The 15,000-nt window shown below is 29.3% G+C and overlaps 3 protein-coding genes and 1 pseudogene across 3 annotated transcripts in view; all 4 read left to right on the top strand.

Annotated features, from left to right (window-relative positions):
- The window catches only part of LOC125595938 (protein TIC 214-like), a 3,724-nt gene extending 1,877 nt beyond the window's left edge, over positions 1-1,847 (top strand). Inside the window, exon 1 of the mRNA XM_048771312.1 lies at positions 1-1,847. This exon is cut by the window's left edge and continues 1,877 nt beyond it. Within this exon, the coding sequence (XP_048627269.1) occupies positions 1-708 (708 nt within the window). The 3' untranslated portion in view covers positions 709-1,847.
- Positions 1,245-10,867, top strand: LOC125595944 (protein TIC 214-like). The gene has a single exon (XM_048771320.1). It carries the CDS (start codon positions 1,245-1,247, stop codon positions 2,598-2,600), a length of 1,356 nt encoding a protein of 451 aa, XP_048627277.1. The 3' UTR covers positions 2,601-10,867.
- LOC125595946 (NAD(P)H-quinone oxidoreductase subunit H, chloroplastic) lies at positions 3,340-10,867 on the top strand. Its single transcript, XM_048771322.1, has one exon. The coding sequence runs from the start codon at positions 3,340-3,342 to the stop codon at positions 4,519-4,521; it is 1,182 nt and encodes a 393-aa protein (XP_048627279.1). The 3' UTR covers positions 4,522-10,867.
- Positions 4,523-10,867, top strand: LOC125595950 (annotated as a pseudogene).
- Positions 10,868-15,000: the final 4,133 nt, after the last annotated feature.

Here is a 15,000-nt window from a genome sequence, read left to right on the forward strand (position 1 = left end):
TCTTTTTTTAAACCTATTTTTAAAGAATTAAAAAAAAGAATCAAAAAATCCAAAACGAAGTCTTTTCCGGTTTTAAGGATTTTCAAAGAAAGAGCAACAATTTTCCTAAAAGTCGAAAAAGAAATTAAAAACTGGATTATAAAAAACTTGCTTTTTCTAAAAGAAAAAAAAAAAAACCTTTCAAAACGAAATAGAATTCCATTAGTTGGCCCGAGAGAAATATATGAATTAAATGAAACTAAAAAAGATTCAATAATGAGTAATCAGATGATTCATGAACTATCTGTTCAAAAAAAATCGACGGAGTGGCCAAATTCTTCACTCAGCGAAAACAAAATAAAAAATGTGATTGATAAAATAAAGACAATCAGAAATCAAACGAAAAAAATTTCAAAAGAAAAAGAAAAACTAACTAATAGTTGTAACAAACTGTGTTATGATTCTAAAATAATTGAGTCATCAAAAAAAAGTTGGCAGACATTAAAAAAAAAAAAAACTCGATTAATTCGTAAATCTTTTTTTTTTTTTCAATTTTGCGTTGAACAACTGTCTATTTCTATTTTTCTAGGTATTATTAATATTCCAAGAATTACTACACAACTTTTTGTTGATTCAACAAAAAAAATTCTTGATGTATATATTTACAAGAATGAGGAAAATGGAGAAAAAAAAAAAAAAAAAATACCATTTATTTTATTTCGACTATAAAAAATTTCATATCAAAAAAAAATTTTTTTAGTTATGACTTATGCTCTTTATCACAAGCATATGTATTTTACAAATTATCACAAATTCAAGTTAGTAACTTTTCTAAATTAAAGTCTTTTTTTGAATATAACATATACATAACATCCTTTTTTGTTAAGAATCAAATAAAAGATTTTTTTAAAGAACAAGGAATCTTTCATTATGAATGGAAAGATAAAACCCTTTTAAATTCCGAAATAAATCAATGGAAAAACTGGTTACGAAGTCATTCTCAATATAATTTACCTCAGATTGCATGGGCTAGATTAGTAACCCAAAAATGGAAAAAAAAACTAAACCAAGACTCTCTAGTTCTAAATCCAAGTTTAAACAAAGTGGATTCATACGAAAAAAAAATTTTTGATAATTACAAAAAACAAAATTTTTGTGAGGCTAACTTATTTTTCAATCCAAAACATAAACAGAATTTCAAAAAGGATTCTATATATAATCTTTTTTGCTACAAATCTATTCATTCTACAGAAAAATTTTTTGATATGTCTACAGGCCTAGAAAATTTTTTAATCTCTTGTTTTCTAGAAAAATATAATATTCGCAGTATAGGGGAAATTTTGCATAGAAAATATTTGGATTGGAGAATTCTCAACTTTTGGTTTAGAAAAAAAGTAAATATTGAGCTTGATACTAGGAGTAAAAAAAAATATATTAAAACTAAAGTTAAGAATTATAAAAGAATTTATAAAATAACTAAGACGAGTCTTGCCAATCAAAAAATAAATTTTTTTGATTGGATGGGAATGAATGAAGAAATACTAAATCCTCGTATAACAAATTTTGACTTTTTTTTCTTTCCAGAATTTTTCTTATTTTCTAGTACATATAAAATGAAACCGTGGGTCATACCAATTAAATCACTTCTTTTCAATTTTAATGAAACAAAAAATGTGAATAAACAGATCACCCTAAAGAAAAAAGGTTTTATACCATCAAACGAAAAAAAATTCCTTCGGTTTTTTAATCTAAATAAAGAAGAAAACGAATCAGCAGGTCAAGAAGAGTTTGAATCAGATAAAGAAACAAAAATAAATACGGAATCAGCTCTATCAAAGCAAGAAAAAAATATTGAAGAAAATTATACAGAATCGAAGATAAAAAAACGTAAAAATAAAAAAAAACCAAAAAGCAATACCGAAGCGGAACTTGACTTATTTCTCAAAAGGTATTCGCGTTTTCAATTGCGATGGAATTGTTTTTTTAATCAAAAAATCCTCAATAATGTAAAAGCATACTGTCTCTTGGTTAGACTAAAAAATCCAACCGAGATAACGATATCTTGTATTGAAAGAGGAGAGATGAGCTTAGATATTCTAATGATTGAGAAGAATTTCACTTTTTCAAAATTAATGAAAAAAGGAATATTGATTGTTGAACCTGTTCGTTTGTCTGTAAAAAACGACGGCCAACTTATTATATATAGAACCATCGGGATTTCATTGGTTCATAAAAATAAACAAAAAATAAGTAAAAGATCAAAAAAAAAAAGCTATATTTATAAAAAAAAAAGTTTAAATTTCTTTGTCCCTGAAACTATTCTATCCCCTAAACGACGTAAAGAATTTCGAATTCTAATTTGTTTCAATTTAAAAAAAAAAAATGCAAGGGATAGAAATTCAAAATTTGATACAAATATTCAAAACTTGACCACAGTTTTGAATAAAAAGAAAGATCTTGATAAGGATAAAAAAAACCTAATTAAATTAAAATCCTTTCTTTGGCCCAATTTTCGATTAGAAGATTTAGCTTGTATGAATCGCTATTGGTTTAATACGACTAATGGAAATCATTTCAGTATGATAAGAATACACATGTATACGCGATTTCAAATGCATTAATGGTAGATCCTTTTTACTATATTTTGACTATATATATAGTATTAAGTTACGGTATATGAACAATATATAATATAAGTTACGGTATATGAAAACAATTGGATGCACAAATGTGAGGGATTTTTTTTAATTCAATCTTTATACATGAGATTCATTGAATTAATGACATAGATACCACTCAGAGCGAATTCATAAATAAATTTTTAAAATCCTCCTTTTTTAGATCGAAATTTAAACTTTTTTTTTATAAAATTAAGAATTAATAAGTTGATAATTAAATTCGGATCCTTGTACAAAAAAACTACCATTATTATTACTGATCAGTAAAATTCATATCTTTCAATTCATATTAAAAAGGGAAGGATTTCTTTTTATGATAAAAAATACATTCATTTCATTTCAAGAAAAAAAAGAAGAAAGCAAGGGATCTGTTGAATTTCAAGTAGTCAGTTTCACTAATAAGATACGAAGACTTACTTCACATTTGGAATTGCACAGAAAAGATTATTTATCTCAGAGAGGTCTACGAAAAATTCTGGGAAAACGTCAACGACTGCTGGCTTATTTGTCAAAAAAAAATAGAGTACGTTATAAAGAATTAATTAATCAGTTGAATATTCGGGAATTAAAAACTCGTTAAATTCCAAAATTGTGAATTAGTTAATTTTTTAGATCTTGAATTTTTGAATAAACTTCTTTTTCAGCAATCTAATTCATACCAGAACGAATCAAGGAAAAACTTATGAAGAGACCAGTTACAGGAAAAGATCTTATGATAGTCAATATGGGACCTCACCACCCATCCATGCACGGTGTTCTTCGCTTAATTGTTACTCTAGACGGTGAGGATGTTGTTGATTGTGAACCCATATTGGGTTATTTACACAGAGGAATGGAAAAAATTGCAGAAAACCGAGCAATTATACAATATTTACCTTATGTAACGCGGTGGGATTATTTAGCTACTATGTTTACAGAAGCAATAACAGTAAACGGACCCGAACAATTAGGAAATATTCAAGTTCCTAAAAGAGCCAGCTATATCAGAGTAATTATGCTAGAATTGAGTCGTATAGCTTCTCATCTGTTATGGCTTGGCCCTTTTATGGCAGATATTGGGGCACAGACTCCCTTTTTCTATATTTTCAGAGAACGAGAATTTGTATATGATCTATTCGAAGCTGCCACCGGTATGAGAATGATGCATAATTTTTTTCGTATTGGAGGAATAGCGGCGGATTTACCTTATGGTTGGATAGATAAATGCTTGGATTTTTGTGATTATTTTTTAACAGAGGTTGTTGAATATCAAAAACTTATTACACGAAATCCTATTTTTTTAGAACGAGTTGAAGGCGTTGGGATTATTGGTGGGGAAGAAGCAATAAATTGGGGTTTATCCGGACCAATGTTACGCGCATCCGGAATACCATGGGATCTTCGTAAAGTTGATCGTTATGAGTCTTACGATGAATTTGAATGGGAAATTCAGTGGCAAAAACAAGGAGATTCATTAGCTCGTTATTTAGTACGACTTAGCGAAATGACAGAATCCATCAAAATTATTCAACAGGCTCTGGAAGGACTTCCGGGGGGTCCCTATGAAAATTTAGAAAGCAGAGGCTTTGATAAAAAAAGGAATCCAGAGTGGAATGATTTTGAATATCGATTCATTAGTAAAAAACCTTCCCCTACTTTTGAATTATCGAAACAAGAACTTTACGTAAGAGTTGAAGCTCCAAAAGGGGAATTGGGAATTTTTCTCATAGGAGATCAAAGTGGTTTTCCTTGGAGATGGAAAATCCGACCGCCGGGTTTTATTAATTTGCAAATTCTTCCTGAACTAGTTAAAAGAATGAAATTGGCTGATATTATGACGATACTCGGTAGCATAGATATAATTATGGGAGAAGTTGATCGTTAAAATGATAATTTATGCAACAGAAGTACAAACAATAAATTCTTTTCTTAGATTGGAATCTTTAAAAGAGGTCTATGGACTCATATGGATATTTGTCCCTATATTTTCTCTTGTATTGGGAATCATAACTGGTGTACTAGTAATTGTGTGGTTAGAAAGAGAAATATCTGCAGGGATACAACAACGTATTGGACCTGAATACGCCGGCCCGTTAGGAATTCTTCAAGCTTTAGCCGACGGGACAAAACTACTTTTCAAAGAAGATCTTCGTCCATCTAGAGGAAATACTCCTTTATTTAGTATTGGACCATCTATAGCAGTTATCTCTATTTTACTAAGTTATTCAGTAATTCCTTTTAGCAATCACCTTGTTTTAGCGGATCTCAATATCGGTATTTTTTTATGGATTGCCATCTCAAGTGTTGCTCCGATCGGACTTCTTATGTCAGGATATGGATCAAATAATAAATATTCTTTTTTAGGTGGTCTGCGAGCTGCTGCTCAAGCGATTAGTTATGAAATACCATTAACTCTATGTGTTTTATCAATATCTCTACGTGCGATTCGTTGAAACAGAAAGGTTTATTCCGTTTCTTCTAGATAAAAAAAAAATGAAAAAAAAAACGGAATATATATATTTATCTTTCGGGTTTATCTTAATAAAAGGAATTTGAATTTGATAGTTATATATGAGTGAAAAAAAACTGCTCAGAAATTAGCAGTAAAAAGAAAAATTAAGTCTCATTTCCTATGTACAAAGGTTAAATGGAAATAAACGTAAGCGTAAGAATCGCTTTACCCCAAGGTTGGTTGATTAGTCAGCCGGGCTTGAAGCGGGTTAAAAAAAATATTAACCGTATGACGTTTTCACTATCAGTTATATAAATTACTATACATATACATATATTACAAAGTGATCGGCAATTAGGTAAAAACGCGTGGATGGTTAGAAACACCAAAATACACAAAGAATTTGTAATAGAGATTAACCAAATTGAAAAGGATATTTATGCATAACATAAGATAACAAAAAAAGAAGGTTAATTGGGGCTTGAAATTTGTAGAAATTATCAGGCAGTACTCCCCAAGATTCCGATTCAGAGTATGCTCCCATCCACCGATAAATGTAATGACTATCAGAAACGAAATAATCCTTTATTTTTTTTTAAGTCCACCTACTTTTTTTCTAAAAAAGAAAGAAAGAAGAATAGGAACGAAACAAGTATATTTTTTTTTATAGATTTCGAAAATAAAATAGAATTTCTATCATGAATAAGAAACTAATAGGATGTTTAATTCTTTTTCGTAATTGAAAAACACGACGGGCTGAAAAACCTAGGTTTAGTTTTACAAGGGGTGCTTTATTAAAGGATTAAGTTATTACTCAACAAATAGAAATTAAAATTTGTAAAGGATGAGATGAATTCCGAAGCGCGTTTTTTAGTTTTAGAATTTGAGCAGACAGAATTCCATTGGTATAATTCGGGACCCCAGATATATTTCTATTTAATCCATTTTAGAACACATCATATCCATCTAAATAATACTAATCTGGTCCTTATATTTATTTACGGCCCCCGAGGAGCCGTATGAGGCGAAAACCTCATGTACGGTTTTGTAATAGCGGTGAGAATAGTAATGTTATCACCGACTAGGATTATCTAACAGTTTAAGTACAGTTGATATAGTTGAGGCACAATCAAAATATGGTTTTTGGGGATGGAATTTGTGGCGTCAACCTATAGGTTTTATCATTTTTCTAATTTCTTCCCTAGCAGAATGCGAGAGGTTACCTTTTGATTTACCAGAAGCGGAAGAAGAATTAATAGCAGGTTATCAAACTGAATATTCCGGTATCAAATTTGGTTTATTTTATGTTGCTTCTTATCTAAATCTATTAATTTCCTCATTATTTGTAACAGTTCTATACTTAGGCGGTTGGAATATTTCTATTCCGTATATATCTATGCTGGAGCTATTTGAAAAGGATCAAATTTTTGGAACAACAATTGGTATCTTTATTACATTAGCTAAAACTTATTTGTTCTTGTTCATTTCTATCGCAACCAGATGGACTTTACCTAGGCTAAGAATGGATCAACTATTAAATCTTGGATGGAAATTTCTTTTACCGATTTCCCTTGGTAATCTATTATTAACAACTTCTTTCCAACTCTTTTCACTCTAAATTGAAAATCAATCCAAGATATTCATTACTTGTTTTAAACAAGAGAAAGAAACAAAGATCAAATTATTCATAGATAATTACAATATGCTTCCTATGATAACCGGGTTCATGAATTATGGTCAACAAACCCTACGAGCTGCAAGGTATATTGGTCAGGGTTTCATGATTACCTTATCCCACACAAATCGTTTACCTGTAACTATTCAATATCCCTATGAAAAATTAATAACATCAGAACGTTTCCGCGGTCGAATCCATTTCGAATTTGATAAATGCATTGCTTGTGAAGTATGTGTTCGAGTATGTCCTATAGATCTGCCGGTTGTTGATTGGAAATTGGAAACTAATATTCGAAAAAAACGATTGCTTAATTACAGTATTGATTTTGGAATTTGTATATTTTGTGGTAATTGTGTTGAGTATTGTCCAACAAATTGTTTGTCAATGACTGAAGAATATGAGTTTTCAACTTATGATCGTCACGAGTTGAATTATAATCAAATCGCTTTGGGGCGTTTACCAATGTCAGTAATTGACGATTATACTATTCGAACAATTTTGAATTCACCTCAAACAAAAAATGGGTAAACCCATTAATTTTATTAAAAAAAGAATGCAAAACTGTTGAATTATATTATATAAAGAATTTAATTAAAAACTTGTATTTATAGAATAATATTAAGTATTAAGGCTCATCCTTTTAATATAATATTTTCGTAATTATTATCTTGCTTGAAATAGATAGGTTGAAAATATTAGAATAAAAAAGCGAAACTGTCTAATAATTGTATCTACATCAATTAATATTCATTAGATTCTAATTTCACTCTATTAGAAACATATTAAAAAAAAATTCCCCGGTTAAATTAATAAGGTCATGAAAAGGATTTCTATTTTTTCTTTTTTTAATAATATAATGGATTTGCCTGGAAAAATACATGATTTTCTTTTAGTTTTTCTGGGATCTGGTCTTCTAGTAGGAGGTCTGGGAGTGGTATTACTTCCTAACCCAATATTTTCAGCCTTTTCCTTAGGATTTGTTCTTGTTTGTATATCTTTATTGTATATTCTAGCAAATTCCCATTTTGTAGCTGCTGCACAACTCCTTATTTACGTGGGAGCCATAAATGTTTTAATCATATTTGCTGTGATGTTCATGAATGATTCCGAATATTCCATAGATTTCAATCTGTGGACTGTTGGGAATGGGATTACTTCAGTGGTTTGTACAACTATTCTTTTTTCATTAATTTCTACTATTCTCGATACGTCATGGTACGGGGTTATTTGGACTACAAGATTAAACCAGATTTTAGAACAAGATTTAATAAGTAATAGTCAACAAATAGGAATTCATTTATCAACAGATTTTTTTCTTCCATTTGAACTCATTTCAATAATTCTTTTAGTTGCTTTGATAGGTGCAATTTCTGTGGCTCGTCAATAAAAAAGGTTCCAATTAGTAAAGACCAAAGAAAACTTTGTGTTTGTGTATGTTATGATATTTTTTTCCGTTCATTCAATTTGATTGAATACTATTTCATTTTTTAAATATAAATTTTTATATTTTATATATATTTGAAATTTTTTCCCTAATATAGTTTTTATTCGTACTTTGTTGTTATATTCTAGTTGATTGAATCCGGTGAATTGTTTTTATTATTCATATTGATAATGAATCAAAATTGATAAGGAGTTGCTCAATGATACTCGAACATGTACTTGTTTTGAGTGCCTATTTATTTTTGATTGGTCTTTATGGATTGATCACGAGTCGAAATATGGTTAGGGCTCTTATGTGCCTTGAACTTATACTCAATGCAGTTAATATGAATCTCGTAACATTTGCTGATTTTTTTGATAATTCCCAACTAAAAGGGGATATTTTCTGCATTTTTGTTATAGCAATTGCAGCCGCTGAAGCAGCTATTGGATTAGCTATAGTCTCGTCAATTTATCGTAACAGAAAATCAACTCGCATCAACCAATCGACCTTATTAAATAAGTAGCATAAATCAAAAAATTATAGGTTTAAATTTGCATATATGATAGGTTATGACTTACTAGATTAAATTTGTGAAAATTTAAGAAATCAAAGTATTTTAGCCCCATTTTTTACCAATTGAGCCAGAATTCATTAAAAAATTCTATTAAAAGAAATCATTGCTTCATCTAGTATTTTAATTTAATATATCATTTAGTTATAAGTTTACTAGATTGAAAATTTATGACATTAAAAAAACTATAGATCCTATGTCACATTCAGTAAAAATTTATGATACCTGTATAGGATGTACTCAGTGTGTCCGAGCATGTCCTACAGACGTATTAGAAATGATACCTTGGGATGGATGTAAAGCTAAGCAAATAGCTTCTGCCCCAAGAACCGAGGATTGTGTTGGTTGTAAGAGATGTGAATCTGCCTGTCCAACGGATTTTTTGAGCGTTCGAGTTTATTTATGGCATGAAACAACTCGAAGCATGGGTCTAGCTTATTAATACGTTACCGAAAACCTGATTTGAATAAATTTGGAATACATTTTATTTTTTTTATTGACAAGTACTCGTACTCAAAAAAGTTCAATTATATTTTTTTATTTATATATTTTTTTGAGTACGCGTTCTTTGGACCTGGTGTATCTTGTCTTTACCACGAATGATTTTCCTTGGTTAACAATAATTGTTGTTTTTCCAATATCTGCCGGTTCATTAATGTTATTTCTCCCGCATAGGGGAAATAAAGTTAATAAGTGGTATACTATATGCATTTGTATCTTAGAACTTCTTCTAACGACTTACGCTTTTTGTTATAATTTTAAACTGGACGATCCATTAATTCAACTGTCCGAAGATTATAAATGGATCAATCTTTTTGATTTTTATTGGAGACTGGGAATAGATGGACTTTCTATAGGAACGATTTTACTGACCGGATTTATTACTACTTTAGCTACTTTAGCGGCTTTTCCAGTTACTCGGGATTCCCGATTATTCTATTTCCTGATGTTAGCAATGTACAGCGGCCAAATAGGATCGTTTTCTTCTCGGGATATTTTACTTTTTTTCATCATGTGGGAATTAGAATTAATTCCCGTTTATCTCCTTTTATCCATGTGGGGTGGAAAGAAACGTTTGTATTCAGCTACAAAATTTATTTTATACACTGCAGGAAGTTCTATTTTTTTATTAATAGGAGTTTTAGGTATAAGTTTATATGGTTCGAACGAACCAACATTAAATTTAGAACTATTAGGGAATCAAGCCTATCCGGTCACACTCGAAATACTCTTTTATATTGGATTTCTTATTGCTTTTGCCGTCAAATCACCGATTATACCTTTACATACTTGGTTACCTGACACCCACGGCGAGGCACATTACAGTACCTGTATGCTTCTCGCTGGAATCTTATTAAAAATGGGAGCATATGGATTGGTTCGAATCAATATGGAATTATTACCTCACGCTCATTCTATGTTTTCTCCTTGGTTGATGGTAGTCGGTACAATCCAAATAATTTATGCAGCTTCAACATCTCCCGGTCAACGTAATTTAAAAAAGAGAATAGCCTATTCTTCTGTATCTCATATGGGTTTTATAATTATAGGTATTGGTTCTATAACGGATCCTGGGCTTAATGGAGCTATTTTACAAATAATCTCTCATGGATTTATTGGCGCTGCACTTTTTTTCTTGGCAGGAACTAGTTATGATAGAATCCGGCTTGTTTATCTTGATGAAATGGGTGGAATGGCTATCTCCATTCCAAAGATATTTACAATGTTCACTATCTTATCGATGGCTTCCCTTGCATTACCGGGCATGAGTGGTTTTGTTGCCGAATTAATCGTTTTTTTTGGAATAATTACCAGCCAAAAATATTTCTTAATTTCAAAAATTTTAATTATTTTTGTAATGGCAATTGGAATGATATTAACTCCTATATATTTATTATCTATGTCACGTCAAATGTTCTATGGATACAAGTTAATTAATGCCAAAAACTTTTCTTTTTTTGATTCTGGACCCCGAGAGTTATTTCTTTCAATCTCTATTCTTCTACCCATAATTGGTATTGGGATTTATCCTGATTTTGTGCTCTCATTAGCAAGTGACAAGGTCGAATCCATTTTATCTAATTATTTTTATGGATAGTTTTCAGGAAATAAAAAAAAACATTAAATTGAATTATAATAAGAAGTCTTTGCTTTTTGTATTGTGAGAACCTTTTGAATCATTGTACTACTTGATTCAAAAGGTTCTTGATGATTTACTACTAAAACTAAATTAGATTTCTTAACTTAGATGAAGTTATATATAGATGCTATTTTTTTTATTTGGATTCTTTTCTTTTTTTGTTAATGTTTTAGTTAATTCGATGTAAATGAACCATAACTATGTAAACCTATTCCTAAAAGATTGACGCCAAAATAGCATATCCAAATTAAAAGAAAACCTAGCGAAGCCACAATTGCAGAATTTATACCTCGAGCATTCCTATTTGTTTTAATATGTAAATAAATTGCGAAGATGGTCCAAGTAATAAATGCCCAGGTTTCTTTCGGATCCCAATTCCAATATGAACCCCATGTTTCATTAGCCCATACAGCTCCTGAAAGAATGCCGACGGTTAAAAAGATAAATCCGAGACTAATAATACGAAAACTCCAATAATCTAATTGTTCAATCAATTGATACCTATAATAATTTCTAGAAAAACTAAAATTAATATTTTGTTGTAGTAAAATAGAATTTCTTTCATTTATGTAGTAAAGTACATCAAAAGAAAATAATTCATTTAATAACATTTTATTTTTCATATTCTTTTTCCAAAAAGTAGATCCGACCTTGCGAAATGTAATGACTAGAAGAGCTATTGATAATAATGATCCGCATAACAGAGCGCCATAGCCTAATATCATCATACTTACGTGCATCATTAACCACTGGGACTGGAGAGCTGGTACTAATATTGCAGACTGAGGCATGTTGTTTAAAAGACCTGAAGTAGCAAAACCCTGAATAAAAATAGCACTTGGCGCAGTTATTGCGTTTAAGTGATTTTTTTTTTTTTTATTAAAATAGGAAACTATATGAATAATTGCAAAAGCCCATGAAAGAAAAATTAATGATTCATATAAATTGCTTAATGGAAAATGTCCTGAATAAATCCAACGCGTAAATAATAATCCTGTTATACCAAAAAACGTAATTACGATTCCTTTATCTGATGAATCAAAAAATCCTATGATTTCATCTAAATTAACTAATAAAGTTAAAAAATAAATTAGTAGTACAATTGAAACGACCGAAAAAGATATATGAGTTAATATATGCTCTAAAATTGAAAAAATCATAAAAAATTTGTTAAAAATTAATAAATTAATACTAGGTTTTACCCGATTTTAGAAAACAAGTCGGGTATTAATTTGATTATAAAACTTATAATATCTCTTTTATAAGATCTTATGCCGCTACTCGGACTCGAACCGAGATGCTCTAGCACTGCTTCCTAAGAGCAGCGTGTCTACCAATTTCACCATAGCGGCAACTTGTTCAAAATAATACTAACAAGTTTTTACTCAATCGTCGAGATTCAAATTTTAAATAAAGAAGCTAATTTAATGGAATTTAAAATTGATTTTATTACTAAAAAAATGCTTTTTCTAAAAATTAAAACTTCTCCAAAATCCTTAGAAATTTTAACTAAAATTTGCCTAAGTTGCTCAAGAAAAATGAAAAACAACAATTGTCAAAATATCTATTTTCATGCATCTTTTTATATTGTACAAACATAATATTTTTTGATCGCTTAAAAAAAATATCATATATTATTACTTATTAGTATCTAATATTCACTTAATCGTGGATAGATACTTTTATAACTTTGATTCCAAGTAAAGAATATAAGAATTAAGAGAAATAATAATTCCTAAAGGTATAAAGTGAAAAATTTTTGACTTAAATTAATTTAAAGAACCTGTTGATTTCGCTAAAAGATCTTGTATTTCCTAGTTAAGAGGAAATACAAGATCTTTATTTATTTTTTTATTGATGGGGAAAGTAATAACCCCCCCTTTTTTTACAAAATCAATAGGAATCTTTCGTATATTTCGTATATATATATATTATCTTTTTTTTTTTTTTTTTGGTTCCTATAGATTTTTTTAATTTATATGTATTCTAAAAAATTGGTTTTTACGTTAGGCTAATTCTAATGATTCTAGTGTTTTTTATTTATTTTGTTGTACAAAAAAACTTTTTGAATTACCTGTAGAAAGCGATTTCCCTAAGGAAAAAGCTTTCAACGATGTCCAATATCCCTTCCTTTTCCAAATTTTTTTACGAATACGCTTTTTCGAGATAGAAGTACGTTTTTTTGGAACTGCCATTCAAAAATGAAAAAAGTTTTTCAGTGGTATAATTGGATGTCAAAGACATTTATTATTCTATTCTTTCGTACTCCATATTGAGTAATTTTTTTCTTTCAAATTTTATTATATATTATTTTTCAAACAAAACAGACATTCAAAAGTTTAAAACCCAACTATTTTTTCCCTTTTTCTTGAAAAATTTTTTGTATTTAACGTTTTAAATCCGTATAAGAGTGCTCATTTAATTAATCTATACTGATAGATTTAGATTATATTAGAAAAAATTTTATTAAATTTCTTCACTTCATATGTAAAAAAAAATATCGATTATAATAATATTTCTTGAAAAAAAAAAGCTCACTTAGTGTACTGGAAGACAATCACTAAATTCCATAATTCAATAATAATTCTAAATAATCAAACCCAAATAACTTTTTTTTATACTTAATATTAAGTATTTTTTTGTCGTGTAAATCTTTGTTCTATTCTTAATATATGTATATAAATTATTGTAATACGGAATTATAATTCACTTTTTCTGTATCTGCATAAAATCAAAATTTTTTTTAGTAGTAAAAAAAAAAAAAGACAAATCGTTTTTTTTACAGTAACTTAGTAATATTAGTTAATAACTTCTAATTTTTTGATTTGAATATATTTCTTTTCAAAGGTTTATGAAGGATTATACTAATTCGAAAAAATTTCTATTTAAGTTTGAAAAAATGCGCTTTTTTATTATCCCCTTTGAAAAAAATATATATATATACAAACCAGTGAATAAGAAATAATAAATTTAAGAATAAAATAAAAAGGGTTTTTTATTTTATGGAACATACATATCAATATTCATGGATCATCCCTTTCATTCCACTTCCAGTACCTATTTTACTCGGAGCTGGACTTCTACTTTTTCCGACAGCAACAAAAAACCTTCGACGTATGTGGACGTTTCTGAGTATTTTTTTGTTAAGTATAGTTATGATCTTTTCGCTCTATCTATCTATTCAACAAATTTTTCTAAGTTGCATTCATCAAAATGTATGGTCTTGGACCATAAATAATGAATTTTCTTTTGAGTTCGGTTACTTTATTGATCCACTTACTTCTATTATGTCAATATTAATTACAACTGTTGGAATTTTGGTTCTGATTTATAGTGATAATTATATGTCTCATGATCAAGGATATCTGAGGTTTTTTGCTTATATGGGTTTTTTTAATACTTCAATGTTAGGATTAGTTACTAGTTCTAATTTGATCCAAGTTTATTTTTTTTGGGAATTAGTTGGAATGTGTTCGTATTTATTAATAGGTTTTTGGTTCACACGACCTATTGCAGCGAATGCCTGTCAAAAAGCTTTTGTAACCAATCGTGTAGGGGATTTTGGTTTATTATTAGGAATTTTAGGTCTTTATTGGATAACTGGCAGTTTCGAATTTCAAGATTTGTTCGAAATATTCAATAATTTAATATTAAATAATAGAATAAATCTCTTATTCCTTACTTTGTGTGCATTTCTATTATTTGTGGGTCCTATTGCTAAATCTGCACAATTTCCTCTTCATGTATGGTTGCCGGATGCCATGGAGGGCCCTACTCCTATTTCGGCTCTTATACATGCTGCTACTATGGTAGCAGCGGGAATTTTTCTTGTAGCTCGTCTTCTTCCTCTTTTTATAGTTATCCCTTCTATAATGTATATAATATCTTTGATAGGTATAATAACAGTACTCTTAGGAGCCACTTTAGCTCTTGCTCAAAAAGATATTAAGAGAGGTTTAGCCTATTCTACAATGTCTCAACTGGGTTATATGATGTTAGCTCTAGGTATGGGGTCTTATAGATCCGCTTTATTTCATTTGATTACTCATGCTTATTCGAAAGCTTTGTTGTTTTTAGGATCTGGATCCATTATTCAT

The sequence above is a fragment of the Brassica napus genome, unplaced genomic scaffold (assembly GCF_020379485.1).
Source record: "Brassica napus cultivar Da-Ae unplaced genomic scaffold, Da-Ae ScsIHWf_10;HRSCAF=17, whole genome shotgun sequence".
Taxonomy (NCBI): domain Eukaryota; kingdom Viridiplantae; phylum Streptophyta; class Magnoliopsida; order Brassicales; family Brassicaceae; genus Brassica; species Brassica napus.

Excerpts from the sequence above, each read along its gene's own strand:
- LOC125595944 (XM_048771320.1), top strand. The coding sequence starts at position 1,245 with ATGTCTACAGGCCTAGAAAATTTTTTAATCTCTTGTTTTCTAGAAAAA.
- LOC125595946 (XM_048771322.1), top strand. The coding sequence starts at position 3,340 with ATGAAGAGACCAGTTACAGGAAAAGATCTTATGATAGTCAATATGGGA.